This window comes from Lepidochelys olivacea, assembly GCF_965140295.1.
Source record: "Lepidochelys olivacea isolate rLepOli2 genome assembly, chromosome: 1".
Taxonomy (NCBI): domain Eukaryota; kingdom Metazoa; phylum Chordata; order Testudines; family Cheloniidae; genus Lepidochelys; species Lepidochelys olivacea.
The window spans coordinates 188,874,713-188,891,893 of NC_140411.1; the positions used below are offsets into that span (position 1 = coordinate 188,874,713).

General features: G+C 41.3%; 1 protein-coding gene across 2 annotated transcripts in view; it reads left to right on the top strand.

Annotated features, from left to right (window-relative positions):
* POU2F1 (POU class 2 homeobox 1) overlaps window positions 1–17,181 on the top strand; it is a gene marked incomplete at its 5' end in the record, with an annotated part of 168,353 nt that overhangs the window by 98,035 nt on the left and 53,137 nt on the right. For both annotated transcript variants that reach the window (XM_084650543.1, XM_084650544.1), the window contains 4 exons: window positions 3,641–3,741; window positions 7,458–7,511; window positions 9,137–9,256; window positions 11,085–11,264. In XM_084650543.1, coding sequence (XP_084506669.1) covers window positions 3,641–3,741; window positions 7,458–7,511; window positions 9,137–9,256; window positions 11,085–11,264 — 455 coding nt within the window. The remainder of the gene's footprint in view (window positions 1–3,640; window positions 3,742–7,457; window positions 7,512–9,136; window positions 9,257–11,084; window positions 11,265–17,181) is intronic.

Below are 17,181 nucleotides of genomic sequence, written 5' to 3' on the forward strand. Positions count from 1 at the left end.
TATCCTCCCCCAACAGTCATCATAGAACTGGAAGGGACCTCAAGAGCAGTGACGTAGCCAGGTGGAGAAAACGGGGAGTGGAGATAAAAAAAGAAAAAAAGGCGCCATCAGCTAGTACTCACCCGGCGGTGCTCCAGGTCTTCAGTAGCACTTCACTCGCTCCGCTCTTCGGCAGCATTGCAGTGGCGGGGTGTGTGTCCTTCAGTGCTGCCGAAGACCGGAGCAAGTGAAGGTCCCGATGCCAAAGTGCTGCTGAAGACCTGGAGCGCCGCCTGACCCGCCACTGGAGTCGTCAAAGAATTAAAAAGGCACCTCTTCTGTTCGGTGGGGGAGGGGCCACTGCCCTGCTCCCTCCCAGCTACGCTACTGTTCAAGAGGTCATCTAGTCCAGTCCCCTGCACTCCTGGCAGGGCTAATTATCTAGACCCATCCTGACAGATGTTTGTCTAACCTGCTCTTAAAAAATCTCCAATGATGGAGATTCCACAACCTCCCTAGGCAATTTATTCTAGTGCTTAATCACCCGGACAGTTAGGAAGTTTTTCCTAATGTCCAACCTAAACCTCTCTTGCTGCAATTTAGGCCCATTGCTTCTTATCCTATCCTCAGAGATTAAGAAAAATTATTTTTCTCCCTGCTCCTTGTAACAGCCTTTTACATACTTGAAAACTGTGATCATGTCCCCTCTGTCTTCTCCAGACTAACCCAATTTTTTCAATCTTCCTTTCTAGGTCATGTTTTCTAGACATGTTTTCATTTTTGTTACTCTTCTCTGGACTCTCTCCAATTTATCCACATCCTTGCTGAAATGTGGCACCCAGAGCTGGACACACTACTCCAGTTGAGGCCTAATCAGTGCAGAGTGGAAGAATTACTTCTTGTGTCTTGCTTACAGATATTTACCAGTAAAATCTAATCCTCCCAAGCCTAACTATTTGCCTCCTTGATTTTCCTGAAAATAAGCCACACTTGCTTTCATTGATTTTTAAAATGATGCCTAAGTCCGCTGATATAACAACTGCATCTCTTTCACTTAGTCGATAACTTAGGTTTGCTAGCCATAATTTTTAATCTGAATAAAGTGGGGGGTCAGGAGAGGGTGTTTAGTGGTGGTGTATTTGTGTTGGTTCCAGGATATTAGAGAGATATGGTGGGCGAGGTAATATTTTTTATTGGACCAACTTCTGTTGGTGAGAGAGACAAGCTTTCGCGCTACACAGAACCCTTCAGCTAAATAGAAGGTCGAACAGATTAGCATAAGTAGTTAGCACATATTCTAAGGGACTATTCAAGGTGAAGTGGCCTGTTAATATCACTGTAGTCATACAACAGTAAGGGGGGGCTAGTGGGTTAGGGATTGTTATAATAAGCCATGGGCATTCATGAATTAGTTGAGCACCTGTCCATCCCCGGAGACAAAATCTGATAGCTTTTAGGATGAAGCAGTACAGTGATCCTACTGAAATTTCCTCCAAATCTAAGCACATTGTTTTTTTTCTCATTTTAGTCACCCCATTTCTTAGAAGATTAGGATAATTATAGACCTGTCATTCTGACATCGATCCCAAGCAAGATAATGGAGCAGCTGATACGGGACTCGATTAATAAAGAATTAAAGGAGGATAATATAATTAATGTCAATCAACATGGGTTTATGGAAAATAGATCCTTTGAGACTAAGTTCATATCTTTTTTTATGACATAAGTTTGGTTGATAAAGGTAATAGTATTGATGTAATATACTTAGACTTCTGTAAGACATTTGACTTGGTACCGCACCACATTTTGATGAAAAAAAAACCCTAAAAAGGTATAAAATCTACATGGTGTACTTTAAATACATTAAAACTGGCTAGCTGATAGGTCTTAAAATGTAATTGTAAATAGGAATCACATCAAGTGGGTGTTTCTCAGAGTCCCACAAGGATCGACTCTTGGCCTTACGCTATTCAATATTTTTATCAATTACCTGGAAGAAAACATAAAAGCATGACTGATAAAGTTTGCAGATGACACACAGATTGGAGTAGTAAATAAGGAAGAGGACAGGTCACTGATACAGAGTGATCTGGATCACTCAGTAAGCTGGGCTCAAGAAAACAATACGTATTTGAATAATCTAAATGTAAATGTATACATTTAGGAACAAAGAATGTAGGCCATATTTACAAGATGGGGGACTCCATCTTGGGAAGCAGGGATTCTGAGAAATATTTGGTGGTCATGGTGGATAATAAGGTAAACATGAGCTCCTAGTGTGATGCTGTTGCCAAAAAGGGCTAATGTAATCCTTGGATGTATAAACAGGAATCTTGAGTAAGAGTAGAGAGGTTATTTGAAGCTAGTTAAAGTCAGACTGGAAATAAGGTGTACATTTTAAACAGTGAGAGTACTTAACCATTAGAACAATGTAGCAAGAGTCCTAGTGGATTCTCCATCACTGGCAATTTTTAAATCAAGACTGGATTTTTAGTAAAAGACATGCACTAGGAATTTGTGAAAAATCTATGACCCATGTTATACAGGAGGGTAGATTAGATGATCACAGTGGTTCTTTCTGGCCTTGGAATCTATGTATTGTGTCATCTGCTACAGAACATGGGTGCAGTTTTATAAACTGGAAATATCCCTTGCCATAGTCACCAGTAGTCGAGGAGGATGTTGTAGTGGATGGTAATGATACCAACAATGTACCAAAACAGTTGTCTACAATACTTATTCTAGTGCCTTCACTTAACATGGAGGAATGATTCCTGAAACCACGGTATAGCTGTTCTTTAGCAGAAGAGAAAATCTTTGACAATATCTTGGAAAAAAGTTTCCAATACTTTTCATTTCTCTCAACCAGATGTGCCAGCATTAGCTTTTGGGCTTTCCCTTCTTCCAGGCCTTCTGGGAGGAAGGGGGTGGGGGGAGAGTGCAAAGAAGCAATCAGTTCTAAATTATTTTAAAGTGGATAAAAGATCATAGAACAAGAGCAATCTAGCGTAACAAGACCTCTGCACAAACATTCATCAGGACACTGGTATATAGTTATCAGAAGGACTATGTCCCCATGTTCTAATGCAGATGTGGCACTAGCATTTCCCTGTTGCCTTCTCCGTTCACCCTTCACTTTCTTGAAAAGAATGCTTTTTTACCTTAAATGCATTTAAACATGAAGCGCTTTGAGATCTATTGATGAAAAAGTAGTAGGTATTATGTGTTACTACCACTGTGACCCTTGTTTTTCGCAGAAGTCTGAACTTCAAAATTGCCATGAGCAGCAAGCTATTAGGTAGAGGGTACTTGCAAAACTGAACTGTGAGCTTAACCCTAGGCACATACAGTTACAGAGCATCCTCTTATGAAACCATTGTCAGCACTGATAGAGCAGGGGGATCAAGATGATAGGCATTAAGGGGGCTATGAAATTGCTCATGTTTAGCTGGCTCATAGTATATATTAATTGCTGGGAGTGACCGTGCTGCTTTCATTTCTGGGGAGACTCAAACCTTTGTTGTTATTGGAGAACGTTTCATGGAATTAAGAGTTAGAAGTCCAGAGTAGCAGGAGACTTCAGCAAGAATTAATTTAAAATTTCTTAATATTTCTCTTTGAGTCCTGTTCAACAGTTTTGTAATTTCTTCTGCCTCTTCAGGCACACAGACAAATGGCCTGGACTTTCAGAAGCAGCCTGTGCCCGTTGGAGGGGCAATCTCTACAGCCCAGGCTCAGGCCTTCCTTGGACACCTTCATCAGGTAAAACCAAGACACATTCTAAACTGGAGGTGGTTTGGGAAAGAAATGGATGGGGAAAGATTCTTTTTTTTCTGTACAGTTGGCAGCTGAACCTGAGTAGTGCAGGGGAGCACTGTCATCCTGAGTAGGATGTGAGATTTTTTTTTTTCTGCCTGCTAAATGTTGGAGGCTAGTCATGAATTATGTGTACTGATCTGTAGCCCACATATCAAATACTCTGAGAATTATTATTGGAAAATAGCTCTTTGGGGAACTTTTAGATAACAGATGCCACCACAGAGCCATATTACAGATGAGAGTACCTATAATTAAAACACCATATGCCTTTCATAGTTCTTTCAAAAATCTGATGAAGGGCGTAGGAAATGAATACTCTGGAACTGAACAGGCCACTTGGATTTAATGTTTACTCCCTTTGGGAACGTGTCCATTAGAATCACAGGTGTCCAAAGACAAGGCCAGACTTGGTTTCTTCTCTTAAGAATATTTGCCCAGTAACTGTCCCAACTTGGACCTGGAACTTGTCAATGTCTAGTCAAAGAAAGGAGAAGTGGTAGTGAGGGCTACCAGTACAGAGTTCAAATCCTCCTGTAGCTTTCCATGCTCAAGGAAAGCTTAAAATGATGGAACTAGACAAGCATATGTTTCTACAAATTTCTGAGTGATTTTTAGGAAGATTTATTTCATGGAGTTGTTTTCCTTAAGATATTCAGGCTTCTATTTCCCTTCATTGCTTCTCTACAGCCCCTATTCTTATGGAGTCAAAGCTATACTTCAGAGGTAGGGTGTCTGATCACACTTAGGGTTTGAGAACAAATGTCTTTCTCTTCCCTGGCACCAAGTTTAAACTTAAAATTACTGGAGCTAATTGGCTGACCCCGTGTGTTCAGGGTCTGGGGTTACACAATTGTTATAGTATAATTGAGGTACTCAGGCTTTTATGTTCACTTTTAAGAGCGCAGAGCTGCCATTTTATTGTATTGAGCATTCAGTACTTTTTTTGTCACAAAATAATAATTTTCCAGAGGATAGAGGTTTACCTAAGACCTGTGGAATAACAGTGTGAATGTTTCAGAGTAACAGCCGTGTTAGTCTGTATTCGCAAAAAGAAAAGGAGTACTTGTGGCACCTTAGAGACTAACCAATTTATTAGAGCATAAGCTTTCGTGAGCTACAGCTCACTTCATCAGATGCATATCGTGGAAACTGCAGCAGACTTTATATATACACAGAGAATATGAACCAATACCTCCTCCCACCCCACTGTCCTGCTGGTAATAGCTTATCTAAAGTGATCATCAGGTGGGCCATTTCCAGCACAAATCCAGGTTTTCTCACCCTCCACCCCCCCCACACAAATTCACTCTCCTGCTGGTGATAGCCCATCCAAAGTGACAACTCTTTACACAATGGACCAGCAGGAGAGTGAATTTGTGGGGGGGGGGGGGGGGGGGGGGGTGGAGGGTGAGAAAACCTGGATTTGTGCTGGAAATGGCCCACCTGATGATCACTTTAGATAAGCTATTACCAGCAGGACAGTGGGGTGGGAGGAGGTATTGTTTCATATTCTCTGTGTATATATAAAGTCTGCTGCAGTTTCCACGATATGCATCTGATGAAGTGAGCTGTAGCTCACGAAAGCTTATGCTCTAATAAATTGGTTAGTCTCTAAGGTGCCACAAGTACTCCTTTTCTTTTAGTGTGAATGTTTGAGTACATTGAACCAATAGGCTGTTTGAGAATGCCTTTCTTGCACACTTCGCTCTCAGCACCCTGAATGTGCGTGTCAGTAATGTGTACAAATTCAGGAGCTCTGAAGGTCTTTTGTGTTTCCAGTACAGCTTGTTTTAATGTTCATTTGTCAGGTGAACTTTTCTGAAATCAATAACTTTTATCAGTACAGTATTTTGTCACCTTGCCCTGAAAATTATTTTTAAAAAGTTGCTAGGACCATAACTTTTTTTGTGATGATGATGTATGCTGCATTTCTTGAATCTCTAGTTTCAAGAAATCTCCAAGCCTTCTTTTGATGCATCTGGCAATGGCCAGTGGCAGACTGGCTGCCACCTTAGATACGAACTATTAGTATCTTCCAGTTTAGGAATTCTTAGTGGTGACAGCTGTGATTATTCTCAAGATGGAGTTCTTTACACCTGACCAATGCCAAATACAATACAAGGTGCCATTCAGAAACAGTCTTATAAAATACTCTAATAGGAAAGTGTGTACATAGGAGGGTGGGGGTGGGGCGGAGAGAGAGAACAACAGGATCTATGTTCAGGTGTGTGCTGGCTGCACTTAAGAGACCTAAGTTTGTAAGGTCAACGTTTAGTGCAGAGAAAGGTAAAAATAATTCTATCCAGGCTATTTCACTAGGACAGCAGTTTATAATTATGCTGTTTGGGCTATTTTATGTTGTTGAAATCTCAGAACACAACAGGCAAGGCAAATTAAACTTAACTGCAACAATTTGAGGGTGAGGGGCTTTTCTAGAGAGAAATTTTGTTTGGCGACAGAGGAAATGTAGAAAATCTTGTAGAATGCCACCCAGGAAGGCAGGAAACATTTCAAGAGATGGCTCTGCAAGGTCAGAGCTGCCTCAGCATGGAATTTTTGTACCTGGATCTGAACTAAAGCTCCCCAACCCACATAGAGCCAACAGGAAAGCAAGTAAAGTTAAATATGTTATTGTTCTCATGCAACACATCTGAGTGTAGGGATGTCTTCCTTTTCTTAAAGGACAGCGCACCACATTTGATTATTTGTTATTCTTGTACTCATTGTGTTTCCTGGTTCCCACTAGAGCAGTGGATTTCAAGCATGGTCAGTGACGAAATATTCTACAGGCTATAATCCTGCCCTTTGGAAGAATTGGCAATTACGTAACATTCTTCCTTCGTAGTAGGAATGATGCTGATGATGGTAACATGAAGAGGGTTGTTGAAGCTGACTACAGTGTATGAACATATAACTTATGTGGTAACAGGAGAGAGAATCTTTTTCCTGTTCATAATATTTTTGTCTCTATCTTGCTCTTAAAAATCCCAAGTTCTGGAATGTTGCTTTCATTTCAATTTCCTGCCCCCTGCCTCTCCCCAAATGCTTTCTTGGGAGTATTGGACCAGGTAATCAATCTCAAAAATTGAATTTGAATTTGAGTACACTTCAGTCAATGCTGCCCTTGTTAAGGGTATCCCGTCCTCTGTATGTAATTTCTTTTTGCAGTGTTTAGGGACAGTGAGAGTGCTTGGGTGGTGGATTGATGTGTGAGAACAGTTTTTATGGGTATATGAGGTTCCAGCTGCATGTGTAAATTCCCATTGTGTGATGTAAGGAACGTGGTGAATGCAGCATGCATATTTGGGGTAATGTCTGTTCTGAAGTTAGGAAAATGATTAATAGGGTTTTTGTTTTAAAAACTTAGGCAATTTCTGCATAAAAATTGTATTTCCCAAAGAAGACTCATCCACCCCAAAACGGTCCGTTCATAGTCAGAATCACATCAACACCCAGAGATCCTAAACTGACAGAATCTTTTCTCAGTAACAGGTGGACAGATAACACTGTGCAAGGTCCATATGGACTTGTCTAATATTTCTTAGCACTACCCCTACTTTCAGCTACTGCAGAATGCTTTAGGGAGTCTGTGTTTTATCTTTCAAAGCTTTATATGACTGTTACTTCACTTCATCTCAGTTCTTTGCACTGTGTTGTAGGTCCAGCTCGCTGGAACAAGTTTACAGGCTGCTGCTCAGTCCTTAAATGTACAGGTAAGGACTGCCCCTTCTTCTCCCATTCTCCGTCAAGTATCTGTTTTTTTAAAGATAGTTTTCAGGCTGCAAGCTGTCCCATTCTAATTATGTTTGTTTGGGTTTGTAAAATAAGAGAGGTTGAGTAGTAATAGTTTCACAGCTGCAGACCAGACTGGGTGATGGTCCGCAATAGGAGCTGGTTAATGCATTGGTACTAATAATTTTGTGTCAGAGGTTAGTGAGCTGTTGTAAATATTTCTCATGCTGCATTACGAACTCCAATAATCTCACATGTTCCTTGATTTCAGCCTTATTTTAATCATAGATTACTTTGCAAACTGTTTTTGGAAGCTGAACATAGGGGGCCAATGTAGCATTTATTTTTAATGTTGCTGGTGTGGATCGCTTGGGTTTCCTACAGCATCAAGTAAATTATACCTAGTAATTTAAAAATAAGCTGGGCTACTTGCTCCTCATTGATCTGCATGGTATAGCAAAGCATTCAAACTTTGTGTGATGCAGAATGTTCCATAGCATTTCAATCAACCTACTGCTTCCTTTCAATACAATATTCAAGCAACATGCCGAAAGGGGAAAGGGATGTAGTTTTATTGAAAACTGGTTTCAATATTGCAATATACTAAAGAACTGGGATAGTGCATTCCATGAAGCCAAATAGAACATGGACCCAGTTACATGTGGTGATGCTTTAGAAAGAAGGGGAGATACAGTGATGTTCCTTTTTAAGAGAAAGGAGGCAGAAAATTGCCTTGGTTGCCATGGTAAACTTCCATCCCTGAGAGAGATGTTGGCAAACAGGCTGTATCACTAGTGCAGAATGTTTACAGTCCTATGCTGTGATTATCTCTCAGTGACTGGCAGAATTAATCAGAGGCTTTATGTTAATTAGCCTGCTCTGCAGTCCCCAAAACAGGTGGTGGAAAATATGCAAATCTATGCAGAATTTTAATGCTCTGCATAACCAGTTTTAATTACCATAAAACCCTCTCTTTCCTCTTCAGACACTTTCTTGCATTTCCTTCCTCATGGCTGCCGTATTCTCTTCTCCATTTAAAAAAAAAGATTTTAAGTAAAACACACTGCACAGCTATATAAATGCTAAATTTTTTATTTTAAGACAATTTGTGTTTGGCTTCTTACTAGATTTAGTGAAGCATCTGAGGGCATTTCAAACCAGTCCCCTGTTTAGCTAGCATTCTGTTGACTTAATGTTCTTAATGCAGATGTTTGAAAAACATATACTCCCTTCACTCCATTGTTCTGGATTTTAGTCCGTGAATAATTTTAAGTGCTTTGTGGTGGGCAAATATTTTTTCTTTGTGGTAAAAAGTAACGTCAACTTCAATGATGCTGCGGCAAACAAAGTGATATCTGAAAATATTTCAGGTACAAAAGAACTGGGTGTTTTGTTTTCTTTTAACCCTAAACTGTGTTAGCTACACATGTTGGAGCAGTCATAGTTGAGATGGTGGGTAGAAAGAGAGCCATTTCTTAAACCCACTCTTAAAATGAACCCAAGGGTTTTTTGTATGCGGATGAAAGATTTTGATGTACAGTGTAGAGATAGTAGTGTATACATTAACATCTGTTTTACACTATAAAGAGTTATATTTTTTTCCTAGTCTAAATCTAATGAAGAATCTGGGGACACCCAGCAGCCAAGCCAGCCTTCCCAGCAGCCTTCAGTGCAGGCGGCCATACCCCAGACCCAGCTCATGCTGGCCGGAGGACAGATCACCGGGGTAAGGTTTACTCAAGAGAATTGTAGTAAGCCTCCTGACTGGCAGTACTGCCATAATTTGCCATCCGATTAGGATCACCCACCAAACAGATAGTAGAGTGGCTGTCCAAGGTTACTGTCATTTCATTAAAGAGGAACTTTCATACAGGTGGCGAGGGGAGCAAGAACATTTTTATATAAAAAGCAGTCTGCTTGTCAGTAGTTCTTAGTGCCTGATGTTTTTTGGAGAAATTTGTATTACAATATTGGAATTTCTTGGTTCCTGTTATTTTCTCCTACTTGACCCTGCAATGAAATCAAAACTCTAGGTTTGACATTAGCCTGTTGTAGAAGTCATGGATATCAGAAAATCCATGTTTTTACTTCAGTGCAGGACCATACAGAAGCATAAGAGGGAAACACCATGTCAAAATTTTGGTACATGTGTAGCAAAAGTGATGGGAACTTTATTGCAGTTTATATCCCCTAACTTTTTTTAATATTTTGCAATGGGCATAAAGTTTGTGTTCTCTGAGCAACTCGATCTTTAGATATCATCAACCTTTTTGCTTATGCTTCACAGAATTCAGCCCCTCCATTTTACCTGTCAGTCTTGAATTTTCTAGAGTTTTTTGTTTGTTTTAAATAATAAAGTTTTGGGGGTGTGGCAGTTTGGTGTTTGTTTTTTTAAAAGGGTAGTTGTGCTTGTGAAATTGTTGCAACTCCCAGAAGTGTTTAAAATTAATTAGAAAAACAAACTTGAGAATGGATTGGTTTTTGGTTGGAGAGGTTATTTCCATTTCATCAGCTCTTCAGATTGAGGTTTTTGCCCAAGAATGGGGAATTAGGAGGTTATTCCATCAATGCATTGGGTCTATGATTTAAATTGTTGGGTGATGTCACCTGCAAACTTGAACGGTGCCATGTCTAATTCAGTCCCGTTTGCTGTGGAATCCTCAAAATAGAATAGCTGTGTAAATTATCCAGGCCCACATTTAATTGGTTTTGTTTAATTTAATTTGTATTTTACTATTTTAAAGTACATTTGCTTTCAACAACAACAAAAATTATGTGGTGGAAGAAAGTTATTAAAACCTATTCTAAATAAGTCATTTTTGTTTTGTCTGATGAATGTCTGTAGTACTGCGGCATTCCAGACTCCAGGTTTATGTGGATGGGGATTGTATTAAATGTGGACATCAGAATTCATTTCCGTGTAAAGGAGAGGCTAGCCACCTGTTTCATAGAGATAATGTATGTTTCGAAGATGAAGGGATGTAAACTTGCCAACTCTATTCTGTTAATAATAATAATAATAATAAAACAAAAAGGCAGATGGGAGGAGAGACTTGGAGTGAAACAAATGGAGCTCATGTTCTTCACTTATATCTTAGGGCATAATGGAAATGATGGAATATGGCAGGGATTCATGCTAATGTGAAGCAGCTGGGGTGTTATCAGTTCATTCAATAGCCACAGCCAGTACTCCTGCTTTTCTTTCATCTGGCTAATCACTTGCTGTTCTGTTCGGTGTACATTTCCTTTCAAATCCTGTCAGGGCTGATTCTTTTTGCATGCTAGTTAATTACCTTTTTGCATGAACCTTGTAGTAGAACTGTGGAGAAACTTACATGATTCTTCAGGTTCTGATTGCAGCATAACACTTCAAGTTTCAATGCTTCTACCAAAATTGTGTTGTAGGTTGATTGCTATGTTATGTTGAGTAGCCAGCTGCCCTTACATAAGGTGTTCAGGTTAGCCAATGTCTGTTACCTGATTAAGAGCTGGTAGTTTGTAATTGGGAACAATTCTTTCTGCTGTTAATGACTCTTTGTTCTAATTGTTTCTAGCTCACGTTGACGCCAGCCCAGCAGCAGTTATTATTACAACAGGCACAGGCGCAGTTGCTGGCGGCTGCAGTGCAGCATTCAGCCAGTCAGCAGCACAGCGCTGCAGGTGCCACCATCTCGGCCTCCGCTGCGACGCCGATGACGCAGATTCCTCTTTCTCAGCCAATACAGATTGCACAGGTGAGCACTGGGGCTTGTGTGGGTTGAGGGAAGGAGATTTAACCTGAAAAAACACATCCACTTGTTCTTCAAGTGGCTTCTGTATATTTTCACTTGGGGGATCAAAGGCACCTGTGCCGTAGGCTTCCAGTACCTTCTGTTGAGCAGTGTCCGCTGGGATCACTCATTCCTCCCTTTACCTCACCCCTTCATGGAGGACTTCAGGGGATCTAAAAAGCTGTGTCCCCAACTACCCCTCAGTTCTATTTCACTGCTTATGGTGCCACAAACTTTTGTCACATACCTTGTCCTCAACACTTCCCTCATTTTTCACTTTCTTCCTTTTGGGGCCTATTTTTGTTTGTAGTTAGTTATCTTTTCTTAAAAAAGGTGTTATACCAATAAAATAAAAGCCAGCAGGATCTTATTAAAGGGAAAAAGGCAAAATACCACATTTATTGTGAATACAGAAAGAATCATAGAAACTGTTAGTTATAGCTATAACATTCCATTCATTCTCATATTTATTCTCACATTCATTCCTACAAACACACACACAGGTTCTGTAAGGTTGTTATCATGGTTACCAGCGTTAGAGTTGTTCATGCCAAGCACTGTCCAGGTGGCCTGGACATGAGGAGGGAGCAGGGTCTTGTCAGATGCTCATCTGATGCTCCTGGAAGTTGGTTTGCAGAATCAGACCCCGAAGTTCTCACTTTCTCGAGTCCATTTTTATAGGAGTTTTTTCCTATGCCAGTCTATGGGAATTGCTTCTTCATGCTGTTGCTGAATCAATCAGCAGATAGCACATTCCTGACGGCTCCGTGCTGCTAGATGTTATCTTGTTCTTTGGTTCTCCCATTCTTGAGGCTGTTGGGTGGATTCCAGTCTGCCCTCCGGGGGTCCTCTGGTTATTTCCACTTGACGCCTTCTTCAGCCAATGGTCACTGGATTCTTAGGCTGGCACCTCCCTGATCATTCAGTTATTATCCACACCAAGCATCCATCCACATACGTCTTCTATCTCTATTTTAATCACAATTGTTAATACAACAAAAGGGCGGGGAGTCTCTGGGTGCTGTTTCTGTTACAGAGTATTGCTTTGAGTCTCTCTCTGTGTGAATTGCTTTGAGAACAGACTCTGTCTTAGAATGTACTAACGCAATTAGCAGCTTGCAAGTTTCACACGTAGAGGGAGAGAAACGGTACCAAAAACCAAGAGACCTCTTAATTAGTAATACCCTGGAATTTAAACTATGGGGAATCAAACTCATTTGTGATTTTAATACAGAACTTCTTTAATATGATCCAACAAAGGGCGGGGGGGGGGGGGGTAATGGAATGGGAATTGTAGGACCAAGAGGAGCAGGAGGGTGGCCTTGTACCCCCACTGACCTGGAAGGCTCTTCATGCGAAGTCAGCTATGTGCTGGACTTAACTTACCACACCGGCTCTGTGCTTCATGCCAGTGTCTCTAAGGTTCCTGGATCCGTCCTGGTGCATCAGGTCCAGCATCAGAGATCCAGCACCCTTTGTCACTGGAGAACTGCTTGCCAAAATGATTCTGGTGCCTGGATCCACCCAGGTTGAAGTCTTGTACTAAGGGTCTGGCACCCTTACTTCTGAAGAACTCCTAGCCAAAGTGAGTATGTGCCTGGCAGGAGTGGCAGTGCAGTCCTTGGATCTGTCCAGGTAGACATAGTCTACTGTGGAGAACCAGGCACCATTGATTCTGTGCTTAACATGTACAGCATGGAGGTCTCTAGATCCCTCCAGACACGAGTAACCAAATGTGGATCACAAGGTTCTCTAATGAAACCTGTTGCTGGCCTCATCTTCAACACGGAGGTCCAGTCTCCTGGAAATAAAAGTTCCTAGCATGCAATATTCTATCTTAACCTGTCTGCGTCCTATAGTTTCCACACGCTGTACTGGCTGGTAGCACCACTTATTGTGCAGCTGTTTCTGAGACCAGGTTTAAAATTTTTTGGTGACCTTTTCTTTGAGAATCCGTAGCTCCCTCATGCTTCGGAGCAGGGCTTGAAATTTGGAAGTGGGGTCACAGTTGTGTTTTGTTTTTGTTTGTTTTTGCTGCCTCTGTGAAAATCTGTCAACATTTGGGCAAGTTATCAGTGTTTTGAAAAATTGCAGTTCTGACATACTCAGTAGACTCTTAGATTTTAGCAGTTCAGTTCCCCAGAGATTCCATCCACACTTGACAAATGCCAACCTGGGGCTGGGCAGGACTTTCCCTACAATTGCAGCTCTGGGCTGCACTAGGCTATCTTGGATCTATAGTCTGGGTCACTGGAACTGAGAGCCCAGAGACTTCTCTCCTATGCTTTCAATCACTCCCTGCTGAAGATGGAGGAGGAAGCTGCCTGATTTGAATGCAGAGAGGGTAAGAGCCAGACCTGCGGGAGGAGTGGAGGGAGTAATTTGGACAAAGCCTGATTGAGGTGGAAGGGGAACATTGGGATTGGAGGCTGGCCAAAGGGTTTCGGGAAGAGAGACTGGGCCTAGGAGTCTGGTGTGGAGACCGGGCCTGTCTGCTGCAGGGACTGGGAGTGGTTGGGCATGGAGACTTAAACTGTGAATGAGCAGAGTGGGGGAAAGGAGATCTGCAAAGAGCTGGGGTAAATTGGAACTTTGTGGGCAGAGACTGAGACAAGAAGTTTAGGTTGGCAGATGAACAGGACACTAGATAGGATGAGGAGTGTAGTGAGAAAATTGGGGATAGGGAATGTGGGGGAGGTGAGATTGGAGGACAGGTGGTGAAGACAAACAGATCAGGTGAGCCAGGAAGAGCGGGTAGGGGATTGAGACTGACTGAGTAAGGAAACAGGAAAAAGAGCTGGGTGTTGGGTGGGAACTGGGAATGGCTGAGCGAGGAGACTGGGACTAGGAGTCCAGATAGGTCAGACTAAGACTTGATGGGCAAGGAGAATGTGACTGGGATGAAAAACTTGAGTGGATATTGGGACTGGCTAGGTGAGAATAGGTCTGGGATGAAGAGACAGAACAGAGACAGGTTGGAGGGGACTAGGTAGAAGAGGTCACACTTGGGAGTAATGGGCAGAAGGGTTTGTGCCAACTGGAGCATGCTCCTCTCCCCACCACAGAATGGGATCCAAGATTCCTGACACTCTCCATTCCTCTGCTGTCAGCAGATATCTGTGAAACCCACAAAGTGTCCCATCCTCTTCTAGTACTGGTTCACATAAAGCATGAGAACCTACTACTGCTATCAGTTAAACCATAATCTGAAGTGGCAAAGGTCTGTGCAATGGACCTAAATGTTGCAACCCTGCTGATGACCCATGTGGGTGTCAATATGATGCCACAGGATGAAATTTGTTTTTTAGTGTAAATTCAGAAACTTACATATAAAACTATGTTAAAAGAACATTATTAAGACTGCAAAAATAAGCACTGAGAAATTAGGGAATGCCAGTATTAAGCTTGCCTCCGTGTCATAATCATTATGATCTAGTCTTTAATTACATGATTGCATACCACTTATTCTGCAGGACCCCTGTCTCATTCAATGCCCAGGATAGAACTGCTCTGGGGTTGACTCAAGGTTGCGTAATAAAGGTGTCTGCTGTCTGAAGGACCCCTGCTTCATTTGTTGCAGAAGCTGGAAGGTGGTGGATAGTGAATGAGGGAGGAGGTTGCAGGAAGAGAAAGGACAACAATGTTATGGTTAGGGAAGCTGAATGCTCCCCCTGCAGAACTGAATTCTAAAGTCTATCCTTGCCTCTGCCACAGAGTTCCTATGTGATTCTGGGCAAGTCACTTAAACCAAATTTTTCGCAGATGATCACTAACTGTGTTTCTCATTTTGTGGGTGCTGAACTTGCGATCATGGGGGCTGATTTGTAGAAGTGCTGAGTACTTCCATTAACATCAGCTGCAACTCTGAACTGTGCTTTGAACATGTGAACTGCTATATAATGCTAGGTACTCTGAAAAATTAGGTTCTAGGCATCTAAAATTGGGTACCAAAAATTGATGGGTACCTTTTTACCTTAATCTCTTCGTTCCTCAGTTTCCCATCTATAAATGTGAATAAAACCACCACCTCATTTTACAGGGGTGCTATAAAAATTTAAGTTTGTGAAGTACTTAAATGCTGTAGTGATGAGCACAATACAGTAGCTTCTGTAGAAATTAATTCTGTGTTTAGAGGAGGATTTGAATAGTGTGCAGTAAATAAGACCTTCAGCCACACACTAAGGAGGAAACAAAATATTGAATAGCTGCTCATCAATCAAGCATGGTCCATCTTGTGCACTGAACAAGGCCTCAATCCTATAGAAGAAGTAGTATGTGATTGTGCAAGTAAAGACTGTATCATAACACACATACACAAAGGGACTGAATTTGGGTTGCACAGACAGTCTTAATTCTGGCATTTCCTGTTTGTTGACTTTACAGTTAGTGTTCTTTTAACATATATTTTTGGTATGTAATTATAAATTTATTGCATTCTATCCTCTTTATGAAATGTAGGTGTGACCCTTGGCTTCCTGGTAAGATGAAAGTGCAACCCTGTGTTGGGCATAGTTGAGAGAGACTGGAAAACTTGTATCCTCTACAGTTGCAGATGGATGAGACCAAGCTCTCCAATCCATCTTGACACTGATCTGTAAACAGCACACAGGTTTGCTTATTTGCATTGCTGTTGTAAACACAGAGCTGATTACCCAAATAGCTGACTGTTTGTTTTAATTGATTCTTGAATAATTGATTAACTGGCAGGTTTCTGCAGCAGGGGGATTACCATATTTATTTTAATTAACTAGTTGCACAAGCATGGCTTCTTTAATGTGCTCTTTAGTCAACACAAGCAATCTACTGTGGAGATGTGGGTAAGATTGTTGGTGCTGCTGCTGAACTGATGCAGAAGTACCACTAATAATTGTACCAGGTTTTGAGGTCTCTAGATACTGGACCTTTTTGTTCATCTTCTGTTGAGATCTGTGGTAAACATTTGAATGAAATAAATGTCAAAGAGGGAGAGAAATATTTAGGTTAGTACATGGGTTATAAGTAGGAGTAATGGTATGGAGCTAAAAGAGAACTTTAGATGGAATAGCTTCATCATTCCGTGTAGTCATGGAATAGTCTCCTAAAAGAAGTGCCGGAAGTCTCTTCCGATTTGACAAAATACCATAAATTGTATACTCTGCAAACAATTGTGTTGTCTGGCTGGATAGACCAGATGACCTACTAAGTGTTTTTCCTATCTAATTTTTGTTGTTCTCGTGCTGATGTAATACAAGCTTCTCATAGAGAAAAATGAGATCTGAATAGGAAAACATGATCAATGGTTGTTTACTTAGTCATTAAAGTGAGAATTATTATAGTACTATAATTACCTGAAAAATAAAACATACTTGCCGTAGGAATAGACATAAATGACAGAATCTGAATGAGTCGGAGAGGCACATCTCTTCAGCAAGCTCTTCCAACCAGCATTACCAGCAACATAGCTAGGGTGAGGTTCCCAGTTCAAAGAAGGCTCAGCCAAGATGTTAGTTACCAAGACGAAGATGGGGAGAATGGTGCTGATTGTATCAAGTTTCTGACTTCTCAGCTAAGATGACTCAAAGCAAGACCATTTCTCACCTATGCTCTCCTAACCCTCTGGTGGTTTGCAAGGGTACTGCCTGTCCTGGATTTATGATAGCTGATTCTTTATGCCGTTCCCATGATGTAGAGCTGCAGCATAGTGGCTCCAATGGTATATGACAAAAGAAACTTGTCAAGTATTATAATAAATAAATCATCACTACTTTGCCATTTGTAGTATTGTTCTATTCTTCTCTCTCTGCTCAAACACAAAGAGTCCTGTGGCACCTTATAGACTAACAGACGTATCGGAGCATAAGCTTTTGTGGGTGAATCCCACTTCGTCGGACTCATGTAGTGG